This window comes from Macaca nemestrina, chromosome 19 (assembly GCF_043159975.1).
Source record: "Macaca nemestrina isolate mMacNem1 chromosome 19, mMacNem.hap1, whole genome shotgun sequence".
NCBI classification, from domain to species: Eukaryota; Metazoa; Chordata; class Mammalia; order Primates; family Cercopithecidae; genus Macaca; species Macaca nemestrina.
This window is the reverse complement of record NC_092143.1, coordinates 23,928,264-23,953,066: the sequence shown is the minus strand read 5'-3', so window position 1 is coordinate 23,953,066 and position 24,803 is coordinate 23,928,264. Positions and strand designations below refer to the sequence as shown.

The 24,803-nt window shown below is 37.0% G+C and overlaps 1 protein-coding gene across 2 annotated transcripts in view; it reads right to left on the bottom strand.

Moving 5' to 3' along the window:
- Positions 1–1,067: 1,067 nt before the first annotated feature.
- The window catches only part of LOC105477092 (thioredoxin like 1), a 42,202-nt gene continuing 18,466 nt past the window's right edge, over positions 1,068–24,803 (bottom strand). The window contains exons 4-9 of one of the 2 annotated variants that reach the window (XM_011733437.2): positions 21,339–21,461; positions 19,238–19,307; positions 17,426–17,598; positions 14,079–14,183; positions 7,632–7,674; positions 1,068–6,251 (exon numbers count right to left, since the gene is read on the bottom strand). In XM_011733437.2, the coding sequence (XP_011731739.1) occupies positions 7,636–7,674; positions 14,079–14,183; positions 17,426–17,598; positions 19,238–19,307; positions 21,339–21,461 (510 nt within the window). In that variant the 3' untranslated portion in view covers positions 1,068–6,251; positions 7,632–7,635. The remainder of the gene's footprint in view (positions 6,252–7,631; positions 7,675–14,078; positions 14,184–17,425; positions 17,599–19,237; positions 19,308–21,338; positions 21,462–24,803) is intronic. The other variant, XM_011733438.2, reaches the window with a different exon arrangement.

Below are 24,803 nucleotides of genomic sequence, written 5' to 3'. Positions count from 1 at the left end.
CACCTCCCAGGTTCAAGCCATTCTCCTGCCTCAGCCTCCTGGGTAGCTGGGATTACAGGCACACACCATTACACCTGGCTAATTTTTGTATTTTTAGTAGAGACACGGTTTCACCGTGTTGGCCTGGCTGGTCTCGAACTCCTGGCCTCAAGTGATCTGCCTGTCTTGGCCTCCCTAAATGCTGGGATTACAGGTGTGAGCTACCACGCCTGGCCAAGAAGGAATTTTTAATGGACATCTATTCACCTCTGTACAAGCCTATCCCAGTGGTTCCAGTTGACCTATGCATTTATGCCCAGGCTCCCTGCCGTTGTCTGTTTTGAGTTAAATATCCACTTTTAAAAGTAAAAGTCACCTGCAGTCAAGGCTAAACTCATGCAGCAGCGTCCTTAATACTGTCAATGTGTCAATTCCTTTGAGATAATTACGTGGCCACGGAAATGAAACTGTGATACTATTTCTACTATACTTTGTCACAGGGAGATTACAGGGATCTAATGAAGGAGTTCCTTTTTACTGGAAACCCCAGAAGAGCAGGTATTAACAATATATTTGATACTGCCCCCCAAAATTAGAACCCTTATTACTAAGGCATCTCAACGACCCATTCAGGACTCTGACAGGAATCATCTTTGTGAAATTAGAAACTTTTAAGAGAACAAAAGCAATCAAGAAAAACAGTACTAGGATGACAGACAGGACAAAAGCTATAAACAAAATACAAGAGAAAAAGCACCTGATTATAAGATCCTTTAATGACAACTTTAATGATCCTTTAATGACAAAGCAGTGTTTCATATTCTTTTACAAAATAGTGCTATCCATCTCCAAGCCTTGCTAAGTGTCATGTAAAACTGTTCAACGGTAGACTATAAAAGCGTCTACATTTCTTTGCCAGAAGGGTTTCAGAATACTTCTGTCTGCTGATGCTTCTTTCAGCTGAAAAGTGTATTAATATAATCAATGATTCCTATAATTAAGCACGAGAAAGACTGTTTCTACAATTTAATGGATTAAACAACTGGACATCCCAACTAATTTCAGTATCACATTTGAAGACGATGACTGCTCCCTCTTGGATTCATTAACACTACTTTATTACCACCTCCCTTTTTTCCTCCCTTTCCTGTTCACTACTCTACCTTCCAGGTTCCTCTTCTCCCAATTCTTTAATATTTCTTAGGATTCCCTAACATTTGCTCCTCGGTTTCATTCTCTCCCTTTATGTTCTCTCTAAAAATTCCCATTCATATACCTATTTAAGTTTTCATCATCTAAACAACTCCTAGTTCCCTGCTTCTAGCTCTAAGCTCTAAAATCACATTCCTGGCTTTTTACTTACTAGACATCACCACCCAAATACCAAAAATGCATTTTAAGGCAATGTACCCCAAACCATATTCATCTTCCCCTCTGAATGTTCTGCTTCTATATTCAATTGTAAAACTGAATGTAAGAGCTACTTCTATATTCAATTGTAGAACTGAATGTAAGAGCTACTTCTATATTCAATTGTAGAACTGAATGTAAGAGCTACTTCTATATTCAATTGTAAAAGTGAGAAACTTGTGAGACATCATGGACTTCTCTATGCTCGCTCCTCCCATAAATTAAGGATAAAGTTTGCTCTCTCTCACATGATAAGAGGAGCTCCACGTTACGGTCTCTACTTGCTCTTCCAGCTTCTTCTCCTTCCTCACTTCCCTAGAATGTCTCTTACACTTAACTCCCACTCTACGAACACACTATGCACTTTTCCTTTACTTCAGCTAAATTATCTTCCTTACCTTCCTCAACTGCAAATTCCTACTTTATCTCTGACTCACCCCAATCTCCCCTTGGGCCCTGAGAATTTGTTCAACATGTATTTAATGATGATAGAAACCAAATAAACTGGCTTAACACTAGAGACAAAATCCTTGTATTACGGCTCACAATCTAGTGGTCCAAATAAGACTACAAATAATTACAAGTAGCCTGATACGTATCTGGATGAAATAATGGCAAGGTGCTATGGCAGCCGAGGAGGCGTGCACAATTGTTATGATTATTCCCGGTATCAGTTTTGCTTGGACTCAGCCTTGTAGATTAGTAGGAATTTGTCAGATGGTAAAGTTAGGTCAGAGGAAGGCATAAGATATTAGGGTACGTTCTGGTACCTGGTAATATACTGCAATACATTGAAGGGCATGGGGAGGCTAGAGACCCCATAAAGAAAACCAGCAGCCATGCGGAGGATACATGAGGCAGGCCAGACCAGAAGCAAGGAGACAAAGGAGGCACTGCATTATGCCAAGTAAGTAATGATGGCCTAAAAAGCAGTGACAGATGAAAGCAGGATACAGAAGATACTTATCCTTGTTCCAGATACAAACTAAGGCACATCTTCAGAACAAGTCTAAGAGATAGATGTTCCTATTTTTACACAAGAAGAAATTCAAGCTCTGAAGGATGTTACTTGCTCAAGATGACACAGCTAACAAGTGGAGGAGTAGGGATTCAAACCTCAGATCTTGCTCCTAGGCAGTATGACGAGCCAATATCTCCAAATGCGTGTCCAATTATAAACCAACAGATCATGTTTCCACAATTAATTCTGGTCTGTTCAACTTAGAAATAATTCCAAAATAAAATTCCTCTTCCATAGAGAAGCATAGCAAGCACAAAGGAAAAATAGCAGTTTTAACATTGCATATCCTTAAGATTTTAATATTATTCCAAGCTGTGTACAATTTTAGTACATTCAAATTCTAAAGGTTATCTCTTTATCTTATAGTTTTCTAATTACACATTCTCCAACTAAGAATTTTACATGGGCCACAAAGTTTGAAAGCAATCTTATTAGCCTACAAATCTTCACTGTCCTTATTCCTATAGTGCTAAGAATATAAAAAAAAAAAAACCTTATTGATCTAAAAATAAAACCTGAATTTTAAAACATGCTTAAAATGACATCTGTAGTCTTCCTTAAGAAGTATAGGCTTAACTGGGTAAAGTCAATATTTTAAAATTTATTTAACTACTATATGCATATGTACTTGCTTTATATTATAAAGCATAATCCATATTTAGAAAACTTTGCAAAATACACACCTCTAATAATGACTTTTAAAGCTAAATGAGCAAAGTATTTCTCTAGTTTTTCTTTAGCAGTTCTGTGAATGGATTTTTTTTTTTTTTTTTTTTTAGACAGAATCTCACTCTGTCACCTGGGCTGGTGTGCAGTGGCACGATCTTGGTTCACTGCAACCTCTGCCTCCTGGGTCCAAGCGATTCTCCTGCCTCAGGCTCCGAAGTAGCTGGGTGTGGCACCTGCCACCACGTATTTTTAGCAGAGACAGGGTTTCTCCATGTTGGGTAGGCTGGTCTCAAACTCCTGACCTCAAGTGATCCACCCACCTCGGCCTCCCAAAATGCTGGGAATACAGGCGTGAGCCACTGTTTCCAGCTGGATTTCTAAGTTACTTATCTTAAAAAAAAAAAAAATCGTCTAAGATCACAAATCATCAATTCCAGAAGAGATATATCTCACATAAAAATTAACCTACTAAATTGAACTAAATGAGTATCAATACAAGCAACATGAGTAAGCCTTATATTTCATGTTTTTAAAGCTTACAAAGGAAGGGGTGTAACTAATTTATTCAACTCCAAAACTTTATTCTTATTACAGAATCAAAGCTTTTAGATATTAAGAGGAACAAGGGAGGATCTGAACTATTTTAGGTTTAAAATCCCATGATCAGCGATATTAATTGCAGCCATAAATAAACTGCTGAGGCCAAATATATAACAGCATTCCTATAATCGCTGCCAAAAACACTGCATACATCCTCAAACATTGAGACAAAGGATGGCAGACGGGTTTCAACTCTAATTGTTAAGTCGCTGCCTCCAACAGTATATTGAGACTGGGGAACAATGTGGGACTTGATGTCAAAAAGAACTCAGAAGATTATAAAAGCCTGCCACGGGCACAAGAATGTGGTACCTTGTAGTACTCTTGGCTTCAGCATTTAGCTGACAAAGACTTCCTACTGCAATACTTTACTTTTGTTTCTATTATGAACATCGTATTTCAATGTTTCTCATCAAAAGCACCTGATGTCAATGTAACAAAATACACAATGAGATTCTTTTTTGCTATGTCTGACAAAATGAACAAGAAACCAAATACCAGTTTTCTAGATGCACTCATAAATGACTTCAGTTAAAATAACTAGAGTTACATTTTTTCAAATGCTCTTATTCATCTGGAAAATTCAGTGTTATATATAAATGTTATATATATACACACATACGTGTATATATATACTGTTTTAGGAGAAAACATTAGCATTTCAGCTTGATATTTTAAATGTCAATTATGCATATTTATTTGGAATAGTAAGATTTCCCATAAGTGAAACATGTTATAGTTACCTGTAAACATTCATTTTTCACCATTCTATTTACAATTTGAATTATGTAATGCTTGCATACCGCAACCAATTGTTATAGAAAAGTCACATAAACAATATAAATCTGATGCCCAATCCTTTACAAATACGAAATTTCTTTCACTGGGTTTTTCAAACTGTCAAGTATAAATAGGAAAAGGTCACCAATACTTAGGATGAGGCACTTTAACAATTACTCAAAAAGGTTAAGTATACAAAACTGTAAACCAAAACCTTGTGTATTAATCTTATCCTTAATTTCAGATGTGATTAATCTGAGATGGTCTAAGTAAGGAGTGTTAAAATACAGACATCATCACAGACCAGTTAACGTGCCCATATACAAATGAACTAAACCAATGACACTTGAGTTTCAGAAAGGGACTCTTTCAACACTAAAACTTCTGTAGAATTGTTTCATAGACAAGTATAAATATACTGCTCTCACAAAGGCAAATGGTATCTCTACCATATTCCCAGACAAGAATGCCCTCAAATGTTCACCTGAATCACAATGTTACAGTCTTATGTACTCTTTAAAAAGTTTTTAAAATACTCAAATTTTAAAATTAAATCTACTAATACTTTTTTGATTACAATTTTAAGATAAAAAAGGTAATGAATAGATATTTTACCAGCCTTTTGTGAAAGACCTTTTAAACATTTCTATTTGGGCACCTCATTTTCAACCTTAAAACATGTTCTCTGTATATTTACACTGCACGTTTTGGTAGTTCAGATAATACATACTTGATTAAAGGTAATAATTTCTTTTTTTTTTTTTTGAGATGGAGTTTTGCTCTTTGTTGCTCAGGCTGGGGCGCAATCTCAGCTCACTGCAACCTCTGCTTCCTGGGTTCAGCCGATTCTCCTGTCTCAGCCTCCCAAGTAGGCGGGATTACAGGCACCCGCCACTATGCCTGGCTACTTTTTGTATTTTTAGTAAAGACGAGGTTTCACCATGTTGGCCAGGCTGGTCTCGAACTCCTGACCTCAGGTGATTCGCCCGCCTCAGCCTCCCAAAGTACTGGGATTACAGGCATGAGCCACTGCGCCTGGCCAATTCCTACTGTTTTCTGAATTCCCTGTGCTGTATTTTTTCCCCAACTATCTGATTTCCACATTCTTCTATTAGTTTAAAAAAATAAAAAAAAAAGGGCTGACTCAAATTTTAAAGTTTACCAGAAGAGATTAAAATCTTGGTATATACCAAGCAAGAATTTGTGGACCCACTAGCTAAGTTTTAGGTAAGAGTAGCGAAATCTCATTAAACCTGTTTATTTCTTCTAATTTATAATTTCAGTCATTTCTATAGCTCAGATATCCAAATGTCCTTTAACAGAAATGCAAGTTAGTGCTGATTTAACATGGTTAGCTGTTCCAAGTTCACTTATCAAAATCACTTGCTATGAATGTGTGCACATGTACTCCTTAATTCCCTAAACCAGTTTCTCCTTTTCTAAAGAAACTGGCTTTCAATCAATATACTACCAGACATTTAACTCTCCTCTAAAATCAGAAGTTGACCAATTTTCAAATACATGGAAAGAGAAAATACTGATTTAGAATGACAAAAATTAAGCTTGGCAAAAGTAGTGACTTTTATTTACAATTGCATGTGTCAAGATTACAATGGAAACACTAGTGATACCATCTGAACAAAAGCAATGATTTATTGGTAATGGCAATGAATGAAACATTGACAGTCTCTGGCGAGAATCAAGCAATTATCCAGGAGCTGTAGATCTGATTGCAATATGGTTGTCCAGTGTCTTTTGCACCTTAGTGGCTTTCTCCTTTTTTGCCAACTACCTAGAAAGACAAAAATAAATTTATATGTACATCCTATTGATTTTAAATATGCGTTATTAAAAAAAACTAATATAGTACTCAGTTTAAAACCTTGGTATTAATTTTTATCCTTGGATTTTTTCTGGCATGCAATGTATTTTCACTGTTGAAGCAAACTGTGACCTCTCCTCCCACCCCAGCCACAGGAATTACACATAAAACACATGCGGGCTATTTTTGGTTTCACACAGTTTTTTTTTTGTTTTTAAGTAGAGCAATTTTTTAAAAACAAGGTTGAAAGTTTAAAGAAGTTAATTTTAAAAATGATGCTATATGAGTAAAACATATTTGACATACTATTTTTAGTTAGAAATCAAATGTTGATCACAAAAGAATCTGGAATTAGAAGGGTATGCTGAACTCATGTCTTCATGCCCAACATAGCAAATTTCCAGACTTCCCCCCGCAAAACATCGACATGCAATGAAAACAGATTAAAAGTGACTCATTTTTTCTGGTTTAAGAAAAAAACCCTGGTGTAAGAGTACTACTAAAAATGAAACGAATAAACCTTGTTTCTGTCAATGATTAGAAAAATCCTCTACTGGAGGGTTATAAAAAACATTCTGGTTGCTATATATGTGGCAGCATAAAAATGTGAAGAATAAAAATTTGTTTTCCACCAACAAATCTAGAAAACAAATTCTGTGCAGGAGAGTTAGAAAATTATGTTCTAATTGAGAAATTTACCTAAAACTTAAAGTTTATCATTAGATAATATATTCTTAGAGCAAAAATGCCTCTAAAGAAACCCACTTGCAAAATACTGAATGTATATTTGCGTAGAAAGATTTCTGTGTACATTTATAAATGTAATTTTCGTATTTTAAATTGATTCTATTCTAAATGGCAGTATCTATACCAGCAAAACACATAAAGGTCATCAGTACATGTCTGGTCTAAAATATAACATAGCTGGGTCAACATCATTTATGAGAGACCTGAAAGCTTTCCACTGAAATCCCAATCACACAATCCTAGAAATGTTTTTCCCACCCTGAGAAAAATCACTTCTAGTACCTTAAAAGAACTCCCCTTTGGTCCAAAGACACCATGTTAGAAAGCTCACAAGCTAGCAAGATGATAAAAGGCAGTTTCATACAAGAGAATGTGGATAAGAGTAAGAAATTCCGGTTTTAAGAGCCACTAGAAGGGGAAGTGGCATTATCTCTATCACAAGTAAATTTTGTGCTGATAAACACTGAGAGCATTATTCATCATTTTATTACTTGGGAAACACAAAACACAAAGCTATTAGATTAAGCAAAAGAAAACAAAAACAAATAATATTAAAAATTAAACTTCTAGCAGATGTGATACAGAAGACACAAATCTGCATACTGTTTCACAGGCTGATAACTCTCAACTTGCCAATGTGTATTTTCTGTAAAAAAGAAGAAATTCAACATTCCAACATGGATTGTCATCCCAAACGTAAAGCTCTTTTATTCATTCTTAAGTCTTTATATTACACCTCAGACAAACCAAAATCTACGTACATAAAAATTAGGTGTAAAAAATATTTATTCAAATACTTTTTATTTATATTTATTCAGAGAGTCCATTGATCTTCTATATTAATATGTTAACCCAGCCTAATATTCAGTCCATAAGTCCTTCAACTGGTTTTGAGCTCACTTGGGCAAAAGCGGAGGACACGCCCCAAGCAATCATCAAAAGGACTTTGGGGCTAACGTTCCAACGAGGAAAAGAAAACTAACACCCCTCAACTGAAACGCAATCAACATATTAAACTAGCACAAATATAAAAGAACTTGATGCAACTGCTATATTTGATTTCCAAAAGAATTCTATAGTTCCTAGGAAATAAAATTTAAAGTTTAGAATGGATTAAAACATTACTCAACAACTAGTTAAATCTAAAACCACTTATAACAATTTAAGTTTATTGTGATTTTACCTCTCAAAATGTAGTACAAAATTAAATATAAAACGGTAGAAAGTAAAAAAAGTAAAAAGGCTAGTGAGCAACACGGTATGGTAATAAAATTAAAGCACCTAGTTGCAAGCCCAAAACGAAAGCCAAAACAAAAGGCCAATTGAGAAACACAACTAGGATGAGATCTGAAGAAAGAGATGGTTGAGGAAACCTAGGTAACAAGGCTGATCCAGATGATAGAAGCTGTAGAAATCTTGCACCAACAATGGCGAGAACATGGGAAGGGTGAGAGCAGACAGGTGCTAGATGAGCAGAGAAGCAAGGAGGGGAGTAGAGTAAGACAAGGTCAATCTTTATATTACTTCATTTTAAAATATCTTCTGTTTTTAGTTCATTTGAGTTGGATTAAAAAAGCTGAAAAATAAACAGACAGAAATGTTACAAAAATAGCTGATACGGTGAATGGCCAGTTTAGAAAAGTCTATTTTTATTATAGTGATAAAAATATTTTCACATGCACCTCATTTCCTAAGAAGCAGAAGCCCCTATAATTTTCTCATTTTTTATTTTTATAATTTTAATTTAAAATTCTGTATTAAAATAAAGCAATCCATATAAACAGCGTATTTTAGCAAAACCATCTACTTCCAATTAAGATGGCAATGGCAAGTTTTTCATGCTGCAATACAAAAAATCTATTGACAACAACAAACAGCCAAAGTATAGATTATAATGTGTGCATGATGCCTATAAGAACCAAAAACAGACAAGTAGAAGGGGTATCTAGTCTGCCAAACCTTAAAAGTCTAACCTTAAAACCTGTAATAGCATGAAAGGTTGTCTAAGATTTCTATCAGCATTGGAGATTCAACAGCATTACCTTAGCTTCTGTCATCTTAGTGACATAAGGAAGTCAGTGACATACTGAAAACTGAAATTATCCAGAAACAGCTCACATAAGATAAAAATATAAACTAAAAATGCTAAACATTCGATCTACTTTATCATTCATTAAGCCATTGTATATAGCACCCTTCACTACACAGTGGTCATCATAATTTTCCTCCCTGTGCCTATAAAACATATGCCAAATCTATTTTGAAATTTTCAATTCTAGGCCGGGCACGGTGGCTCACGCCTGTAATTCCAGCACTTTGGGAGGCCAAGGTGGGCAGATCACAAGGTCAGGAGATCGAGACCATCCTGGCTAACACGGTGAAACCCTGTCTCTACTAAAAATACAAAAAAGTTAGCTGGGTGTGGTGGCAGGTGCCTGTAGTCCCAGCTGCTCTGGAGGCTGAGGCAGGAGAATGGCGTTAACCTGGGAGGCAGAGCTTGCAGTGAGCCCAGATCGCGCCACTGCACTCCAGCCTGGGCGACACAGCAAGACTCCGTCTCAAAAAAAAAAAGAAATTTTCAATTCTAATTACTATGTATATACTAATTCAGACTGACCAAACGAGTAAAAGAAAAAGACACGCCATATGTGACTTGTCCTTGAATGAATCCTCCACCTTCCTAAGTTCATGTCCAGGTCCCTACTTCTCCATTCTATCAAGGGTGCCCATAGCTGTCTGTTGAACTGTACAAATTCTACTCTCAAAACTTAGTTGAAGGCCCTCTTTCTTTACAAAGTATTCTCAGATTTTCCCAGTCATTGTAGGAGGAAAAGGAAAAGTAACTTAGCTGGTAACATCTGAGAATACTCTGTGGACAAAGAGACCCTTGAACTAAGCTTTGATTAATTTTGATTAACTTCCCCTGTTTGTCCACCATCTACAAGAATATAGACTTGCTGTAGACCAGAGATCATGACTGAACAGTAGTCCCTCCTTATCCGTGCTTTCACCTTCTGCAGTTTCAACTGCCTATGGTGCAGTACAATAAAATATTTTGAGACAGTGAGAGAAGAGCAAGCATGGGAGAGACCATATCCATGTTAACTTTTAACCACAGTATATTGTTGTAATTGCTCTATTTTATTATTAGTTGTTGTTAATCTTTTTTTTTTTTTTTTTTTTTTTTTTGATATGAGGTTTTGCTCTGTCACCCAGGCTGGAGTAGAGTGGCATGATCCTAGCTCGCTGCAGCCTTGAACTCCAGGGTTCAAGTAATCTTCCCACCTGAGCCTCCCAGGTAGCTGGAACTACAGATGTGCCCACCACCTTGCCTGGGTAATTGTGTGTGTGTGTATATTCTTACAGAGATGGAGTCTTACTATGTTTATCAGGCTGGTCCTGAACTCCTGGGCTCAAATGATCTTCCCACCTCGGCCTCCCAAGTAGCTGGGACTATAGGTGCGCCCACTGCCTTGCATGAGTAATTTTTTTTTTTTTTTTAAATAGAGATGGAGTCTTCCTATGTTTGCCAGCTGGTCCTGAACTCCCAGACTTAAGTCATCTTCTTGCCTTGGCCTCCCGAAGTGATGGGATTACAGGCGTGAGCCACCATGCCCTGGCTTTGTTGTTAATCTCTTACTGTGCCTAATTTATACATTAAACATTATCAGCGGCATGTATATATGTACAGATGCTCTTCCACTTCCGATAGGGTAATATATCCCGACTACCCATTGTAAAGACCAGGCGCAGTGACTGATGCCTCTAATCCCAGTACTTTGGGAGATCGAGACAGGTGGTAAGGTCAGGAGTTGGAGACCAGCCTGACCAACATGGTGAAACCCCATCTCTACTAAAATTACAAAAATTAGCCAGGTATGGTGGCAGGCACCTGTAATCCTAGCTACTCCGGAGGCTGAGGCAGGAGAATCACCTGAATCCGGGAGGCGGAGGTTGCAGTGAGCTGAGACCACACCACTGCACTACAGCCTGGGTGACAAGAGTGAAACTCCATCTCAAAAAAATAAAAATAAGTAAACCAATTGTAAGTTGAAAATACTGTAAGTCAAAAACGCAAAACTGCCCCACACTTAAGAGAATGGTTTCTACTGAATGCATATCAATTTTGCAGCACTGTAAACTTGAACCATCATAAGTTGGAAACCGTCTGGACGGAAAACACACAGTAGGGTTTGTTAATGTCTGTGGTTCCAGACATCCACTGGGGGGTCTAAGAACATATTCCTCCCCACCGCCCCCCCAACGGGTAAGGAGAGACTACTGTACTAGCATCGTACCATAAGGACAAAACATACCATACCTCTTTTTTTTTTTTTTTAACTACATTGAAGTTATTGCTTTGTAAAATATAAAAACAATGAAATACTAGCTCACTTTTAAAGAATAACCCTAAAAGACAATGAGTGACTACAGTACAAATGTCATTCAGAAATATTACAAAAAAATGTAATATTAATATACATAAGAAAATCACTTATCAATTAAAATTTATTAAACATTAAAAGCAAGGGGCTAAGAAGCCCAGAACACCAACAAGGGAGTAGATTATGGTATTCAAATTATTCTTGTAGCAGTTCTCAAAGTGTGGTCTCCAAGACCCTCTCAAGGAGTCTGGGAGGTCAACACTATTTTCATAATGCTAAATCGTTTTTTTGCCTTTTAGACTCTCATGCTCTTCACAAGTATCCAGGGGAGTTTTCCAGGGGCTATATGATGTGTGACAGGAAAGCTGACTGAATGCAGAAGCAGATATGAGAAGGAAAGGATGCTTTTAGGCTCGTAAACAGAGAAGCCTGGGTAACATAGTGAGACCCTGTCCCCACACACAAATAAAACATTAGCTGAGTGTGGTGGTGCTCGCCTGTAGTCCCAGCTACTCAGGAGGCTGAGGCTGGAGGATCATTTGAGCCCAGGAGTTTGAGGTTGCAGTAAGCCATAACTGTGCTTCTTGCACTGCAGCATGGGTGACAGAACAAAACCCTGTCTCAAAAAAAAAAAAACCACAAAAAAAAACCATGAAATTCTAAATTAATACTCTTCTTCTTACCAAATTGGTTTTTTAGAAAATATGCTTATTTTTTATTTAAAAATATTTGTTAACATGTGTTCATTATTTACAAGTATTTTTTATATTTCCCAGTTTTAACTTCTAAATGGCAAATATCAGATAAATATAGCCCACATAAACAAAAGTTCTTTTTGGTCTTCAATAGTATTAATATAAAGAGGTCTCAAGTCCAAAAAGCTTGAGAACTGCTACCGTATAATAATTTAAAGTTAAAAAAAATTAAATGAATGGCTGTTATAAAACAAGCACAGATACTCTCAAGCAAAAAAAGTCTAACACCTTTGCTATCCTAAAGACAGCCCCCAGAAAGGTAGTCTGACAGTCAGAAAAGAGAAAACACTAGGCTAGAAGGGATGTAAGGGGGAAGTTAAACACGAAGTGGAGGCAGATAGTTAGATGAGTAATTATTCATGCAAATTAGAGAAACTTTAACCGAATGGCTAGCTGGTAAGAAGATGAACAAGATAGAATGGTGGTTATTTACAGAAAAAAATGAAAATCAAATAGCATAAACTGAGGTGAGAAACAGGAAACTAGAGCCAAATAAATGACATGAGAAAACAGTAAGATTTATAGTAATAGATCTTATAAAAAACTAAGCTAAGAATAAACCACACAAGGCACACGTAAAGCCAAGTCCAATGATATCTAATTCAAAAAGGCAAAGCAGGCAGCCAAGACGTCTTTGTTGCTCACGCATTTTCCCAATAAAACATATTTCATATCGTAAAAATGTAGATGCTTAATCTCTGCTTCCTCTGATACATAATACATATGTGAAACATCCAGACATGACAGCTCTAAGTACATAATTATTCCTGCGGTCCCCAAAACGTTATCACGCTATGAGACAGGAAAACAGTAACTGGAAAACAACCAGTTAAAATACCTATTGTCCAGGTTTGCAATTTGGTAAGAACAGCATACGATTTTGTAAGATCATCCTCTGTTATGCAATCTAATACATTTTTCTACAAGTGAAATAAAGTCAGATATGTAGATGCCACCAAAAAGAGTAAGAGTGTTCAAGATGTTCTCCATCTTCAATTCCACAACAGGGGTCTCTTGGGAGCCTCTTCATCTAGGAATTGCCAGGCCTAAGGAAACTCTTCCTCAAGCTCTAGACTGCCTGCCAGATGCAATCATCAGAGACAGTGGGATGCCTATGTATTCTGTGCTGCCACATTTAAACTGAATATATAGCAACTAACGCTCTGTACTGATACAGCTCTCAGTAGCACTTTGATGATCTGTGGTTGTATATTTAAGAGTGACCTTAGGGAACTGTTGCCCATTAGAAGTTGTTCCAGTGACGTACAAAAGGAATTAATCTGGATTAACAAAGGTCCCACGTACCCTATTAATTCTTTACAAACCTTGTAATTGTGTCTTTTCAAAAGAAAATTATATGCACACACATAAAGATATATAAAAGTACTTCAGAAAACTTGCCTGTTTATCATTATTTCATGAAATGTGCTATTTCAGCATACAAACATGGTTTGGAAAGTTAACATGTCAGTATATTAAAACTCAGTCTATTATTTTTTAAATAAAATTATTCAAGTAATTTAAAACTTCATCAGAAATAATCACCAGAATCTTTGTATCAACTAAGTTCTTTAATTCTCACAATTGCTTTCAAATAATTTTACTTTCATTTTTCCATTATTACTAACCACTTTCTATAACCCAACTATTATTTTTACCCTTATGTTGATGTCATTCATTAAAAGACTCTTTATCAGTCACGACATCATTTTTTATTAACGATTACTTTGCTGGATATCTAAAAATATAGTTAGGAGAACTTTCTATCCTAGTTCACCCTTGTAAAATTTTATGACATGATGTGATTTTGAATTATTTGGTTAAAAGAAAGTATGACAGTTGAGATACATGAAATTATTTCATTAAAATTATATTTTTACTATCCCTAAGTATCGTTTAAGCAAACTTACTCGTTTGAAGTCATTCATATTTGTTGCCTGGACTGGAGTACCAATAAAAGTAAAATATGAAATTCGTGTTGTTTCCTCTTCACCTTGATTCGATTGAACAAATATCTACCAAAAAAGTTTACATTTTTAATTACAATCCTTCTTCACAAACATGCTTTAAGTTTAATCAATTTCCTTAAATTACTAATAAAAATATTCTCCATTCTTTGTAAAAATTAATCTAGGCTGGGTGCGGTGGCTCATGCCTGTAATCCCAGCATTTTGGGAGGCTGAGGCGGACGGATCACCTGAGGTCAGGAGTTCGAGAATAGCCTGGCCACCATGGCAAAACCCCATTTCTACTAAAAATACACACAAAAAAATAACCGGGCGTGGTGACTGGCACCTGTAATCCCAGCTACTCGGGAAGGTGGGGCAGGAGAATCACTTGAGGTGGAGGTTGCGGTGAGCCGAGATCATGCCACTGCACTGCAGTCTGGGCAACAAGAGCAAAACTCTGGCTTAAAAAAAAAAATTGACCTAAATTATATAATACTAAGACTAGTACTCCTATAGGACTATTAATCATAAGGCTGTTTGCCCTGCTATTCTTTCTCCAGAGATGTCATGGCAAGACACCAATATATACAAGTTCGTGATAATTTGGTGTGATAGTATGGCAGAGTCATAATTAAATACTTTTTTTTCCTTTTCTTTTTTTTTTGAGATGGAGTCTCACTCTGTTGCCCAGGCTAGAATGCAATGGCACGATCTCGACTCAATGCAACCTCTACCTCCCAGGTTCAAACGATTCTCCAGCCTCAGCCTCCCGAGTAGCCAACCACCACGCCCGGCAAATCATTTTTTTTTTTTAAGAGACGGAGTCTTGCTCTGTTGCCCAGGCTGGGGTGCAGTGGCACCGTCTCGGCTCGCTGCAACCTCCGCCTCTCAGGTTCAAGCAAGTCTCCTGCCTCAGCTTCCTGAGGAGCTGGGACTACAGGCACACGCCGCCACGCCTGGTTTTTTGTTCTTTTTTTTTTTTTTTTTTTTTTTTTTTTTGTATTTTAATAGAGACGGGGTTTCACCGTGTTGCCCAGGGTGGTCTTGAACTTCTGAGCTCAGGCAATCTGCCTGCCTCAGCCTCCCAAAGTGCTGGGATTACAGGCGTTAGCCACTGCGCCCAGCAATTAAATTCTTTACAGAGAATGTTGAAAGGGTATTAAGATTTAACAATTACAATGGGACAGACTAACATTGGAAATTTTATTAAAATTATAGTTTTTCACTGAGAATAAAATGAAGTTATATTCTTTCCGATATTCCTGTATCCATTCTATTTCCTAGAACATTAAAAGAAAAAATAGTATTGGGAATCAGCTCCTAAAATAATACTATGCGCCTCACATTTTTTTTTTAAGCTTGACTCTATATTTAAAAACTCCCCTCAGCACGTTAAAAACTAAAAGCTTTACTCATTGATCCTTTGTCATACATTGGATTTTTAAAATTTGCTCCATGTCTAAAAACACAATATTCTAGGTGCTGTCTACTTTAAAATATGGCACCTATCTCTTTTATGAGACAAGGTCTCATTGTTACCTAGGCTGGTCTTGAACTCTTCAGTGCAAGTGATGCCCCTGCCTCAGCATCCCAAGAAGCTGGGACTACCAGCGTACCACCATGCCCAATTAAAAATTGCCTCTCATGATTGAAACAACATACTTCTTTCATTCTGAGATGCCACTCATTGGTCAGTTTTCATTGTTTTCAAAGGCAGCCATGTATTATTTCAAGAAAATATTTGATAACGAGTATACTAAGTTTAATATAACCATTTTCTTTGATTTCATTTGAATAGGATATTTCTAATACTTAAAACTCAACTTGATTATAATTCTTTTTTTTTTTTTGGTCGCCCAGGCTGGAGTGTAACAACACAATTGCGGCTCACTGAAGCCTCAATCTCCCAGGCTCAAGTGATCCTCCAGAGTAGCTGGGACTACAGGCGCACCACCATGCCCAGCTACTTTTTGTATTTTTTGTAGAGATCGGGTTTCACCATGTTGCCCAGGCTGGTCTCAAAATCATGGGCTCAAGCAATCTGCCCATCTTAGCTGGGATTACAGGAGTGAGCCACTACATCCGGCCAATTATAATTCTTCATACTACTACTACGTATATTCTGTGAAACTCTCAAAAACATTCTTAAATGAACACATACTTTAGCATTCTTCTAATTTACAAAAATAGAATTATTCCATCACAACAAACAAATTGTACCAGTTTGGCATGACATTCTCAGTGGCTCTGTGCTGGTTCCTACTTTCTTTTTCTAAATATTCTACTATTCTTTTCTCACTGTCCTACCCATTCCTCTAAATGACTGTAGGTGAGAAGCGTGAGCTGGTTTCAATGCTAAATTTTTTAAAAGCAATTAATAACTGCTAAAAAGTAGGTGATTCTTATGAGTGGCACTTTAATAATGACATCTAATATACATCACTTAAAATCATCTCAAGCACTAGTCAATCTTCACAAAGGCTGGGTGTAGTGGCTGAAGCCTATAAATCCAGCACTTTGGGAGGCCGAGGTGGGAGGGGAGACTTCAACTCTACAAAAATAAAAAATTAGCTGGATGTGGTGGCACGTGCCTGCGGTTGCAACTGCTTGGGAGGCTGAGGGAGGATCACCTGAGCCCAGCAGGTCAGGGCTATACTGAACCAAGGTCGTGCCACTGTACTCCAGCCTGGGCAACAAAGCAAGAACCTGCCTCAAAGGAAGAAAAAATTCAGATATACTTTAGGTCATCTTATAAAATGTAATATTATCTTTTTAAAAAGTCATTTTTAAGGCAGGTGCAGTGGTGCATGCCTGTAATCCCAGCATCTCAGGAGGCTGAGGTGGGAAGATTATTTGAGCCCAAGAGTTCAAGTCAGCCTGGGCAACACAGCGAGACTCATCTCAAAAAACTACATAAAAAGTCATTTTTACTAAGATCATGACCACTACACTTTCAATAAAAGTAAACAGGATTTTACAAACGCATCACTACTTATTACCAGTTATAAAGAATAAAGCACAAATATCTTCAGTTTTAGTATCAAGTTATAGAATAAACTTCTAGCAAAAGTTACCATATACATATAAAATAACTGACAAAAACCCACAAATATTCAAAAATCAATCTGTCCTTCCTCTTTAGGGTACATAAATTAAAAGAAGAAAATTTATTCTATTATACATTTTACTCATTTCAAATTGAGTGGATAAATACCACTTTAAAGAATCACTTAGACTCACCTAGGATACTGAAAATAGTGTTGTTACTCACAAACCTATTAAATACATATGGATGAAATACTACTTACAGTTACACTGTTAACATTCTGAAACTTAACATAACGAAGTGGAACAATGCCATCTTCTTTAATATCATCCTCTGTCAGTTCCAGAGCTTGAGTTGGTTCACTTCGTTCTGCCTCTTCAAAATCCATAGATCGGGGTAGGTTGATAAAAATTTTTACATATTTAGGGCCTTGACCTATAAAATGGTAGAATAAAATGAAATGTTTAAAAATCTCAAATATACTATACTCCCTTTACCACAACACTCACACTACACACAGACACACACAAATCAATATACATATACTTCAAATAACTCTATTATTAGAACTTGTACAAAAGTCTGAGTATTCAGGCAGCCAATCCTTTATTTTCCAATACACGTTTACTGTTCTTTCTCGGCCTAGCTAACACTGTGGTAAATATTAGGAATATAAGATTAAAACAAACACATACACACAGAGCAAGTCCCTGCCCCCAACTACAAAAGACATGCTACGATAAACAAAATACCACAGGAGAGGAGGTACAAGAAAGGTGACAACAGATTCTGACAATATATGCAGGTTAACAAAAAGCTTCATAAAATAGCATTTGAACTAGATCTTATAGTTGCCAATAGTTGGTACATTTAGTTATTTAGGAGGAGAGCCTTATCAGTGACAACATTTAGCCAAAAGAAAATTAATAAAAATTGCCAAATTTCATTTTAGGGATTACATTAGGATGTGCTAAGTGGTAAAGTCCGACATATAGAATGCCTTAATCCCTTTAACTTCAAGGAACAATTTAACACTCATATTTTGTGGCTGAAGAAGGAAAAGTAAGACTCATTTCTGCAGCATTTGCTTATAGAAATACTTCGTAATTTCAGAGTAAAAGTACAATTTTATTAATAAAAAATTATTAACATAAAAATTTAACACAACAAATAAGAAAATGCTATCTTCTAAATAAGGCCTTGGCTATTTCTTCCAATCAATCAAAAAAATATCGAACCCTAGTCTCCATTCCCCTATTACCCCTCAGAAAAAGCTTAACAGAAAAAGAAAAAATGGGGGGGTAAAAAAGGAAAATTCTTTATTTTAGAAGAAAATCCTAAGTCTGCGCAATCATATTTACATGCATCGATATAAAAACGATGATACTATTAATAGGGCGCAAACAGGAATATCTGGAGCCTCAGTTTTCTCACTTAAAACAAAAGGAGTTTGAAATAAATCTTTCAGTTTTGGTTCTAAAATATGGCTGCTCAGAATCTACAGTTTTAGAACAGTTGGAAAAACGCATTTAGCACTTCTCAGATTAAAAGGAAACAAATGTTAAAATAAAAAAGTATAAAAATAACTAAGTTCTCTTTCTTTCACACTTTTAGTACCTAATAATCTCACATTATTTACCCATTCATTTATATCTTACTTTGTTCCAAAACAAGCCAGGCGCAGTGCTCACACCTGTAATCTTAGCACTCTGTGAGGCCGAGGTGTGTGGATCACCTGAGGTCAGGAGTTCAAGAACAGCCTGGCCAACAGTGGTGAAATCCTGTACTAAAAATACAAAAATTAGCCAGGCGTGGTAGTGCCTGCCGGTAGTCCCAGTTCCAGCTACTCAGGAGGCACAGGTGGGAGAACTGCTTGAACCCAGGAGGCAGAGATTACCGCGAGCTAAGATTACACCACCATACTCCAGCCTGGGCAATAGGACAAGACTGTGTCTCCAAAAAAAAAAAAAAAACAACCAAAAAACCTACCTCTACTTAATAAAAAGTTTTAATTTTATGCTAACAGTTCTACAAAGCAGGAAGTTAGTTTAAAGAAAAGCTATCCTTTACTCACCATTATCTGGTCCTTGAAATTTCATGGAATAAAGCTTAACAGGTTGATTGAATGCCACAGTAATAAGTAGCTGTGGAGACACGAGTTTCATTTTAAAAGGGCTCTTGTACACCCTGAGTACACAAACTACCGCAGTAGGATGAAAATACCAGGCAAGAAAAAAAAAAAAAAAAAACCTAATTCATCGAACAAAACTAACTTAACATGAAAAATCAGCAAGTTGAAAGTCACTTGATTAGATAACATTTGAGAAATACCACCATCAGTTATTTATATAAGGGAATACAAGACAAAAATTCATCAAGTAAATACTAAAACTATGCATAGGAATGTAAGGTATTGTGAGCTATAAACTGGCAAGCAACCTGCTTTCTAACAAATCAAACAAAAATCACAAATTAAAATTTAAACTATTCATTTTAGCATACAGCTCTAGGATGGTTTATTGGTCAAGTATGTATTCACATAACTTGACGATTTAGAGGCAATACACAGGTTACGCAGAGACTAGCCTTGAAATGGACTCTGGGCCGGGCGCGGTGGCTCAAGCCTGTAATCCCAGCACTTTGGGAGGCCGAGACGGGCGGATCACGAGGTCAGGAGATCGAGACCATCCTGGCTAACATGGTGAAACCCCGTCTCTACTAAAAAATACAAAAAACTAGCCAGGCGAGGTGGCTGGCGCCTGTAGTCCCAGCTACTCGGGAGGCTAAGGCAGGAGAATAGCGTAAACCCGGGAGGCAGAGCTTGCAGTGAGCTGAGATCCGGCCATTGCACTCCAGTCTGGGCGACAGAGCGAGACTCCGTCTCAAAAAAAAAAAAAAAAAAAAAGAAATGGACTCTGATCCCAAACTTAAGAGAATAGGGCTCTTACAGCTCTGAGGTAACCTCCAAACTTCCATCCTACATTTACTTGACTGACTGAATCTGGAAGGCCACATAAGGGAAGAGGAATATGAAACACTGTCAGTATGCTTGTCTCTCTGAAACTCTTCTGGATCATTTGCACAATCTTCTTTCCAGCCAAAAGTGCGTTTGATGTAAGTACCTATGCTTCTACCCTGGAAAGATTTCCTGGGTAGGAAAATCTCAGGAAGCCTGAGCCAGTCCTGCTGATTAGTATTATCACATTATTTTTAGGGCACCATTTTACAAGAAACACAATGTGAATGACACTCTCGAAGTTGTAAAATATGGTGGCTCTGGGGTTACAGCATAGAAAAGATGGGGTTTGGATTTATGATTTCAGAATCATGTTGTGGTTTATCTGCCTGAGAAAATAACTAGGCTATTTCCTTTAGTTACACCAATACTTTTTATACTCAACCCATAATAGGGTATCAAAAAATAATAAGCATGACATGATTAGGGAACTGAACTGTAGGTAAAGAGCAGAAGAGATGAGAAAGCTAAAAGCAGATCAAGTCAGCCTCTTCCTAAAGCCAGTGAAGAGTCATTTCACTCTTCTAAGGAAGGGAAACATGCAGATTTATATTTTAGAAAAATAACTTTTGTTATCATATAGAAGATGAACCAGAATGGGCCAAATCAGAGACAATGGAAGAGAAAGTAAACTGAGGAAAATAACAGCCAAAAATTTAAAAAGCTTGATCAAGGAGGTAACACCCAACTTACTCTGTGGTAAGGGCAAGGCAGGGAAGCACAGGGAATATAATACAGGTTTCTATCTAGGAGAAAGGAGATAGCCACATGGGGAGGGCTCATTTCATTAATCTCTATTTCTCAGATACAAATTCATCTGGGTGGGAAGAAGGTATGGAAGTCAGGTCAAGGATGAACAAAAGGACCAAACAGCGGTAAGAGCTCAATTCTGCAGTGGGTCTCACCCAAGAGTTCAGCAATTTTTCTTAGCGCACCTAAGTTCTTTTATGTGGCAGCCCACATACAAGAACAGAGAAAGGAGATGGGTATGTATGGTCAAAAAACAAAAGTCAAAGATACTAAAAGCTATAGAAATGAAAGGAAGAAGTGATCATCCGGGAAGGAGAGACAAAAGCCACAAGATGGGAACAAGATAAAGAAACAAGAGCAGGCATAAATAGTGATAATCCCCACAAGCTTAACTTCAGCCCTTAATTACCTGTTCATCACAGTCAGATTCCAAGAAGGTCGTGTCTTTTCGTAAACAGTTGTCAAATCCATGCTCATCACTTTCATTAAGACATTCACAACCAGCTTTGTTAATAAAAGGCATTAAATCCATCTGAAAAAAAATTTAAATCAAGATTTTAGGCAACATATTTGGATTAGGTATAAAAATGTTAATAAAAAAATTTAAATCTGTGATTCTCTTTAGGCAATTTTAAAGAAAACACTTTTAAAACAGTTCATAAAACTTTTACAGTAGTCCTTTTATTTGCATTTCTGACTGAGATCTACCATTAATTATTAAAGCCAAATCTATGCTTAGCCTACTTGTTAATGTACCAGAAATTATGTCTTTAACATAATTTTAAAATGTTGACTTATACTTTAAAAAATAAGTGTTCTACAGAAGAAAATACACAAATTAAAATATCTGTAAGATCCAAAAAAAAGCCTATTTCCCTCCTAGTGGCCAAGGACTCTATCTATGAAGATGTCTGATTTAAGATGAGTAGCAAATAAGGACTTAAAGTTTTTATCATGAAAAATTTCAAACAGACAAAAATATAATAACATAGTGAATCCCATGTATCCACCACCTCCAGCTACAATAATCATCAACTCAAGGCCACTCTTGCCTCATCTTTAACCCCCAACTACATCCTAACTCTCCCCTGATTAGTTTGAAAAAAAAAAAATCTTTTCATTTCATTCATGAACATTTCAGTGTGAATTTCTAAGCAATAAGAAGTTAAAAAACACATACACACACATTCTCAATATCATTATCACAATCAATAATTCCTTAACACCATCAAATCAGTGGTCAAATTTCCTCAACTGTCTCATAAATATTTTACAGTTGAATTGTTACACTCAGAATAAAGATCAAAAAAAAGCATATGCCAAAGAAAAAGGTGTGGTATGATGGCTCATGCCTCTAATCCCAGCACTTTGGGAGGCTGAGGTGGGTGGACACCTTGAGCTTAGGAGTTCAAGACCAACCCGGGCAACACAGTGAGACCTTGTCTCTAAAAAATTAGCTGCGTGCTTTGGCATGTGCCTTTAGTCCCAGCTAATTAGGAGACTGAACTGGGAGGATGGCTTGAGATTAGGAAATCAAGGCTGCAGTGAGCTGAAATTGCGCCACTGTACTCCAGCCCAGGCGGCACAGCGAGACCCTGTCTCAAAAAACAAACAAAAAGTATAAACATTATATTTGGAGGCCAGGTGGGGGTGGCTCACCCCTGTAATCCCAGCATTTTAGGAGGTCGAGGCGGGCAAATCGCCTGAGGTCAGGAGTTTGAGACCAGCTTGGCCAACATGGTAACTCTGTCTCTACTAAAAAGACAAAAATTAGCCAGGCATGGTGGCAGGCACCGGTAATCCCAGCTACTTGGGAAGCTGAGGCAGGAGAACTTCTTCAACCTGGGAGGTGGAGGTTGCAGTGAGCCGAGATTGCACCACTGCACTCCAGCCTGGGCAACAGAGCAAGACTCCGTCTCCAAAAAAAAAAAAAATATATATATATACACACACATATATACATAAAATAAGTTATATTTGGTTCATATGTCTCTGAAATCTCTTTTAATCTAGTCATTTAGCTTATAGATTTCTCAATACTTTGGATTTTACTGTTTGCTTCCCTGTGATGTCAGTCAGCACATGTCCATCTCTGTATATTGTATTAACTAACACTTCCATACCTCCCACACAACGTCACAGTTGTGTTAACAGCGGTTGGTCATGCTTGTCTTGTTTCTGACTTTAGTAGGAATGCTTCCAGTGTTCCCTTATTAAGATTTTACTGAATGCTTTAGGAATAAAGGGGTATTTAAATTTTGTCAAATGCCTTTTCTGCATATTTGGAGATCATGATTTTTCTCCATAGGTCTACTAATGTCACAGATTAAGTAAACTTCCTAATATAAACATCTTTTACATGCTTTAAAAAAACTCAATTTTGTTATTAATTTTTTTTTTTTTTTTTTGAGACACTCTCACTCTGTCGCCCAGGCTGGAATACAGTGGTGCAATCTTGGCTCACTGAAACCTCCACCTCCTGGGTTCAAGTGATTCTCCTGCTTCAGTCTCCTGAGTAGCTGGGATTATAGGCGTGTGCCACCACGTCTGGCTAATTTCTGCATTTTTAGTAGAGTTGGGGTTTCACGTTGGCCAGGCTGGTCTCCAACTCCTGGCCTCAAGTGATCTGCCCACCTTAGCCTCCCAAAGTGCTAGGATTACAGGTGTGAGCCACCACACCCAGCCCATGATGATATTATTGAATTTTGTTTACTAACACTTTATTTAAAAGTTTTACACCAATATTCATAATTGAAACTGGCCTGTGGCTTTCTTTTTTGGTGCATACTTTGTCAAATTATCAGATCAATGTCATAGTTCAGAAATAAATTTAGAAGTTTTCTTTTTACTTAAGATCTGAAGTAGTTACAGTAACATTAGATTACCTGATCTTTATAAGGATTTGGTAACATTTACCTGTAAAGTCATAGAAGTCTTTATGGAAGAAATCTTTACGACTATTTCTTCTATTTCTCTATGGTGCTGGTCTATTCAGGTGTTCTGCTTCTAGTAGAGTTGATTTTGGTAAAAGTGTATTTTTCTAGAAAAGTATCCATTTCATCTAAACAAGGATTACTTTTCAAGTCTACCAAGTATTATAGATGAGTCACATGTTCACCTCTCTATCTCAAAGGGCTTTCATTACGTTTTTTAAAGAGAAGATACTAATACATACATACATAATTCTGAAAGACTGAAGAAAACTTTGTATGTCAAGTAAATATGAAAATGGTAATAATCATTAGTATAGACCTCTAGTTATACATAAAACAGCCTAAATGCTTTCAAGGCTAAAATGTTACAGTAAATTTATTACTCAGAGTAACGTATAGCCAATTGAAAAGATGGGGAGGGAAGAAAGAAGGGCCACAGAGCAAAGTTTTACTATAGCAGAATTATTCGGAGCATTATGAACATTTGCCTTAAAAGGGCAGTTTTGACAAAATCTTTTAAATGTTTTTGTCTTCCATCCTATCTATATGTCACTTCAATATGCTATCTAGGATTAAGACAACATTACAGTCGGACTTGCAATACCGAAATGATAAAAATACTAAGTGGGTAAATTCTTCTCAATAGTTTTTATTTTTATTTATTGTGGGGCACACAAAACATATATGTGTGTGTGTGTGTGTGTGTGTGTGTGTGTGTGTGTGTGTGTGTGTTTTTAACGAAGTCTCCCTCTGCTGCCCAGGCTGGAGTTGCAGTGGCTCAATCTCGGCTCAATGCAACCTCCGCCTCCTGCGATTCTCCTGCTTCAGCCTCCGAGTTGCTGGGACTACAGCAGTGTGCCACCACACCTGGCTAATTTTTGTGCTTTTGGTAGAGAAAGGGTTTCTGATGTTGGCCAGGCTGGTCTTGAACTCCTGACCTC